This window comes from Pygoscelis adeliae, unplaced genomic scaffold, assembly GCF_000699105.1.
Source record: "Pygoscelis adeliae isolate BGI_AS28 unplaced genomic scaffold, ASM69910v1 Scaffold38, whole genome shotgun sequence".
Classification (NCBI taxonomy): Eukaryota; Metazoa; Chordata; class Aves; order Sphenisciformes; family Spheniscidae; genus Pygoscelis; species Pygoscelis adeliae.
In genome coordinates, this window is record NW_008825614.1 from 10,998,832 (window position 1) to 11,005,217 (window position 6,386).

At 44.4% G+C, this 6,386-nt stretch overlaps 1 protein-coding gene across 1 annotated transcript in view; it reads right to left on the minus strand.

Moving 5' to 3' along the window:
- Positions 1 to 6,353, minus strand: part of DDX11 (DEAD/H (Asp-Glu-Ala-Asp/His) box helicase 11) — a 19,186-nt gene extending 12,833 nt beyond the window's left edge. Inside the window, exons 1-8 of the mRNA XM_009333030.1 lie at positions 6,315 to 6,353; positions 5,971 to 6,207; positions 5,515 to 5,601; positions 3,716 to 3,873; positions 2,542 to 2,587; positions 1,892 to 1,999; positions 1,226 to 1,313; positions 1 to 193 (exon numbers count right to left, since the gene is read on the minus strand). The exon at positions 1 to 193 is cut by the window's left edge and continues 8 nt beyond it. Coding sequence (XP_009331305.1) covers positions 1 to 193; positions 1,226 to 1,313; positions 1,892 to 1,999; positions 2,542 to 2,587; positions 3,716 to 3,873; positions 5,515 to 5,601; positions 5,971 to 6,207; positions 6,315 to 6,353 — 956 coding nt within the window. The remainder of the gene's footprint in view (positions 194 to 1,225; positions 1,314 to 1,891; positions 2,000 to 2,541; positions 2,588 to 3,715; positions 3,874 to 5,514; positions 5,602 to 5,970; positions 6,208 to 6,314) is intronic.
- Positions 6,354 to 6,386: the final 33 nt, after the last annotated feature.

Consider the following 6,386-nt stretch of genomic DNA (forward strand, 5'->3'; position numbering starts at 1 on the left):
GGAATGGCGTATCGACTCCCATAATATGGGCAGGCTTTGGTCTCCCTTCCCAAAGCCACCAACTGCTCAATATCTTTCACTTCCACGAGAACTTCATCGCGGAGAAACTGCATTTGCTCATAGGAGTAAAATGGGCATACGGTGCGACTCACACGTCTCTTCTTCCCTTCCATCTCTTCATCACTCTTCTTTTCTAACAGCAGAAATTGAAAGAAAGCTATGAGCAACACATAGCCTAAAACAACCACTTTGCAGAACCTCCTGGATTTCAAAGCAGGCTTTGTCATGTATTTTTAACCTAACATCTATTTAAAAATTATTCAGCAGTAACATTTCCATCTCCACAGTGGACACTGCTCTTGCCAGTTAGATTTAGCCATGTAACATCTTCCAACATTTCTAGTACTCAGTTACAAAGACAAGTATCCTTCCGTTGCAGCTGTCCTGACCAACTTATGGCACCCAGAAAATACATACAGATCTCAGCATCCTAGCCTGGAGGACAAGAAAAGTAAAAGCACTAATAATCTCCTGCTCTGCTCCTCCAACCTGCCATTTTCAAGCTCCTACCTGTCATGGTTTAACCTCAGTCAGCAACTAAGCACCACACAGCCGCTCGCTCACTCCCCGACCCCGGTGGGATGGGGGAGAGAATCAGAAGAGTAAAAGTGAGAAAACTCGTGGGTTGAGATAAAAACAGTTTAATAATTGAAATTTAAAAAAAAAAAAAAAAATAAGAAGAAGAATATACAAAGCAAGTGATGCACAATGCAATTGCTCACCACCAACTGACCGATACCCAGCCAGTCCCCGAGCAGTGGGCCCCCCCGGCCAGCTTTCCCCAGTTTATGTACTGAGCATGACGTCACATGGTATGGAATGTCCCTTTGGCCAATTTGGGTCAGCTGTCCTGGCTGTGCCCCCTCCCAGCTTCTTGTGCACCTCCAGCCTTCTCAGTCGGCAGAGCATGGGGAGCTGAAAAGTTCTTGACTAGTGTAAACACTGCTTAGCAACAACTAAAACATCGGTGTGTTATCAACATTGTTCTCATCCTAAATCCAAAACACAGCACTGTACCAGCTACTGGGAAGAAAATTAACTCTATCCCTGCCAAAACCAGGACACTACCACTCTCTTGCTAGAACTGATTGGCAGAGCACACTGTCTCCAGACTCTCGTGCCAGCTTTATCAGTGATTGCTTCCCCAGGCTGGAAGTGTTCCTACCATGTTTGTTCTTTTGCATCTCCATGCAGCGGTCATTGATGAGCTGGAGAGCCCCCAGGCGTCGCACCTCCTCATTCACACACAGGTTCTTGGACATGCAAAGAGAGGAAGCAGTAAGGGCATCATTAAGCACCTAGTGCCCCCTGTGCACCCTCTGCTGTAAAATAAAAGATTTCTTTACAGCAAAATTTCTTTAAATCTCAGGCCAGATTCCAAAATGGAAAAGTTTATCGGTCAGACGCTGTGCATACTAACTGCTGCAAATATGCTCGAAACCCACATAAACTTAGCAAGGAGAAAAAAAAATGAGAAAAGGTGCACTAGGATGGCTCACTGCTACATAACAGCTTCTAAAAAATGCTGCCAGAAATCATACTAAGAGGAGCACCTTCCCAGCGACTCGGACATCTGTAATATTCCACATCAGAAGAGATAAAACAGATTTTTGCATTTATATCAAAGAGTAAATGGCCAAAACACAGCTCGCAGAAAAATGTACATCACACAGATCTGCGTCACGACCCAGACTGCTTTAGTTTTTCAATGGGAGATATTCAGTCAATCCCCGAGATGCCTTCTGAGGCGTCACATCCACACACCTCCTCACAAAGTCTCTCATATTAAGTTAACACGCACTCTGGGTCCCTTGCGAACCATACCACATACCTGCCTGGATCCCAACGAGACCAGACGTGTGTCTTTGCCAAAAGGACTTTTTTGCACCTCACGCACAAACTGAGACAGCTGGGAGTGAGTGCGGCTGCAGTAGTAAATCTACAATGAGGAAGAACAAAGGGAAGACAAGAAGAACATGGAAGCCAATCCCCTACCTACAGCCAATCCTGCAAGGAAGCAGCCAAGCACCTCAACAAGGTTAATCGTGGCTCAAGCCTTCAAAAACACAAGGGAAGGTACATGTTTGAGTGTCACTTTACAACTGTTGAGGCCAACAGCCTTATCTTTGCATTCTCCTATGCATTTGCCTTTGTTTCCATTTCATTTTCCAAGGTCCCTATAATAGCAGGGACTCACCATTGGAGAGTAATAAAGAAGTGTTTCTTGCAGTGTGCTTTTACAGCAAGCCACAGCAAAAATTCAGCAGTGTTAGCAGAGAAGGCTGCTTAGGCAGCCAGTGTAGTCCAGAAGGAGATGAGCACAGCAGAACCGGTTGCTATTATCAACAAACTCGGCAGTTCCTGGATGCTAGTTCCTAAATCCTTCTGTACCTCATGACTGGGAAGGGTGCAAGGAAGCCATAATTCTGCTCAGTCCTACACTGTTCTATGAGGTGCCACTATTTACTTTCCTCATCTCACCTTAGTCACATGCTCCTCTTCCAAATCATCGTCATCTTCTTCCAGCCTAAGAAAAGAGAAAGCTCAAACAGTTTCCTTTCAGCAGATCACTGACAGAATCAAATGATGCTCTACTACAAGAGAGAGGTCTCAAGAGAGATGGTTATGTCATCTCAAGAAGAGCCTCTGATCTTAACTCAGGAGGTAAAAGAAAAATCGACTTTTTAAGAATAGCGTAAGTGTGCACCATCAAGTCAAGCCTTGCTCTTTAAAAGAAAAATGTCTGTAGGGCTGTGTCTTTAGCAACTTCAAGAATTTTTTTTTTCTTTTAAATCTGGGGCTTCTAAGCCCCGGGCATAAGTTAATCAGTGCTGTACTATTCTTTAGTGAGCTTATTTATTTATTTTTGTAAAACTTTCCCTTTAGAGACAATTTACCACCCTCAAGCTATTGCATAAAGAAAAGCTTCAGGAAGATATTTAGCTGCCATAGAGTTCCTCAAAGGCAACAGCAGTTTAATGTTTGATAAACTACATATAAACGAAGTAGTTCAGTGTTTTGCAATTTTTCAGGCAGGAGGATCTGTCTAGATATTAATTAGTAAATTTGTATTTTAAATGTATTTGACTTTTCATGCTGAAGTATGGCTTCTGGCTTTCTGCATAAAGCAAATGTATGAGAGAGAAAAGTGTGCATGGGGTTTTCATGCTGAAGCTCGGTCTTTGGAAATGTGAACATCTCTCCCTTTAGAGTATCAAAAGATGCCAGTGCTAATCTGCAGGACTGACAGCTTCCTCTCATGCCCTGAGTTCCATTTTGCTTTTCTAGTGCAAGGAACTTGATCTCAAGTCATTCACTCAGCATCCAGAGGCATTCTTTGGGAAACCGGGCATGGATAAAGGCAGGACATTGCCGGGCATTTTAAGAAAGATGCACTTCCTCAGAAAACACTTCAGGTCACTCTGATCAGTCTAACAAAAGCTTAAAAAACAAAACAAAATCAAATCCAAAAAAGCCACCAAACCAACCAATTAAGCAAACAAACCCCCAGAGCAACCACTACCTTACACAGCTTGAATGGGGGAGAAACTCCAGATCTGCACAATCACAGGTGAAATCTCTTTAATCAAGGCAAGCCAAAAATGATACAGAAAACGTTTCCTTGGCATGGAACCCCCTCGGTCCCTGTCCTTACCCAGATACCACTTTCTTTTCTTCGTCACTCTCATATTCAGCAAGAATCAGGTCCTCCTCATTGTGATCCAGCTGCTCTAGAACATCCACTCCAGCTCCCTCTGAAAGAACCTCCTTGCTGAGCTGAAGAAGGCGCTTCGTCTCCTCCTCCTCAGATCTCTGAAAGGAACACATGATCACATTATTTCTCGCGCAGAAAGAGAGGTAGCGCACACATCACTTTATGCCACGGACAGGTCAGAAGACAGCACAGTCCCTCACCCGTAACACAGGGAATGGCTTGCTGGGTAAACCCCCAGCAGGACAAACAAATGCACCATGGGTGTCTGAGGCTGTTCAGCCCCACAGAACGCAGCTGTTACCAACAACCAAAGACTTGCCCACACAGACGTATATGAAGGGGGAAACATAAAGAACCTTCTATGCAAAAGGCCCACTGAACTAATAGATCCTGAAATGACAATATCCATGTAATCCAGTATTAGTTGATTAAAGTGGCCCATAACAGATGTCTGCCTGAGAAAAAATAGTGTGTTAAATAAACCCAAACAAACAAACAAACAAACATATGAGGGATCCAAGAAATACTCTGTCCGCACTTAACTCAAAGCTAGGATGAACTCGCACCTGTGTTAGAACACAGAGCACAAGACTTCTCTTGCTGTTCTTTCTCCCGTTATGTGGTTCTTATTCTAACACAGGTCTACCCCTCTACAGAAATTCCATTAAACTGTTTAAGTTTTCCGATTAACTTTGTGTTCTGATAAAGAAGAGTTTGTTTTTTCAATCTGAAAACAGTATCTTCCAACTTCAATGAGCATTCTTTTACCATAGCATTATGAAAAAATGCAGTTCGTGAGCACCACAGAAGAATCAGTTGCTTTTCCAAATCTCTATAATATTTCTCTCATTTGCTTTCTTGCTTTTTATCATGCTTCTCATTTCACATGCTCTTCATCCTCTTTTAAGAGACAAAAGTTCTTTGTTCCACTTGTTTTTTATTTGCCATTCACCTCTGAACCTTTGCTATTTCTGCCATATCCTTATGACAGGAGTTGACCAAAACATAACACAACACTTGAGAGAGATAGAGCACACTAAAAACTAATAGCCTGGCAGCCTAATAAGTCTGCCTGTTTGGGGACCTGAAGTGGGTGTTTCTGGGAAGTTTGACACCTACTATGAAAAAGCTCTTACAGTCAAGAGCACTGAAGCCAGTTCACCCATCTAAATGGCAGGAAAATATAACTGTGAACATTTTATATGTAGAAAAGAGACATTTCTGAACAACACAATCACTTTGCTATGAAAGTAAACACATACAATCGTTCCCTAGTGGTGGGCAAAGTACAACCAAAGCCTGATCTGGCTTTTTTGGAGGGGTCTTCTGTTCCCATGATCTTAAATTTAATCACAGTTCTACAGGTTTTATTCCAGAAGTACAGAGTGTTCACACATGTTCATAAAAGAGAGGGCTTTAAAAAAAAAAAAAAAAATCCAAGTATTAAAGCTTTTAAAACAAAAGCAGAGGGCCAGAAGGCCATCAGAACACACGGCCTTTCTATCCATACACAAGCATCGTCACAGGAAATTCTCTATGCACAAATTGTTTTTCACATCTGTACTTCAAAAAGAAAACCTAACCAAAAATTTTGGATGGCCAATTTCGGCAACCTAATACAAAGAGCTCCCCAAACAGACGGGTTGGAAAATTCAGAGTGAAGTTGCAGATATAAGCAAGTATGAACAACGCTCAAGGTAACCAAACCAGAAAGTTCTAACCTCCGCGGGATAACTCACCTTTCTCTTTGCTGCATATTTTAACTGCACATTCTGGCGAATTTTCTCAAGACGATCGTCTCGCTTTTTCTTCCTCATCTGCTCTTCCTAAAGTAAAGGGAGAGTGAAGGAAGGATGAAGTGTACTTAGTCCTAAACCCCGGGTATAAGTACTTTCCTATTCCCTGGGTATAGAAAAAAAATTAACTCAGAAACGAAATTGTCAGTACACAGTCCCTTCCTCCTGGAGTGCACGCCCATTACGTGTTACTATCTTGGGAGTAATATAGTTTCCTATCTTATGCAACCTGCACGGCAATGCCTCATCCCTCGTACCTGAAACACAGTCCTGTGAAAGACAAGGACCACCACCAAAGTTTGCCTCACTCGTTTTTCCAATCATCACCCAGGCTACCAGCCTTTCCGACCCTCACACCTCGGTGTTCTACCCCTCCTCTACGCAGGAGCATTTCTCAACCTTTAGCCTGTCCACCACGTCCCGCTCCTCTTTCTTCTGCACAAACGCCGTAACCCAGTCCGGTTCCCCAGCGCCGCCTCCGCTGTCTGGGCGTCCTGGCTCATCGGAAGCCGGTCCCTTCTTCCCCTCCTCTCCCCTCTCCTCAGGTGCCAGAAGTTGCGCCGCCTCCCGCTGCTTTTTCTCCTCGAAGTCTCGGAGCCAGGAGAGGGCCCCGCAGATGAGGCTCAGCGACTTTCCCTGCCGTCGGAAACAAACGAGATGAGGCTCCCGCCGCCGGAGCGCTGCTGTCACCGGCACTCAGGCGGCGGTGCCCCTCCGCAGGGAGGGCCCACCCGGTGACAGACCCTTCTGAGCGGGGTCAGGCCCAGACCTGGCTCCCTCATCCCCGGGGGCCGCCCTCCCTCCCCGCCCCGAGG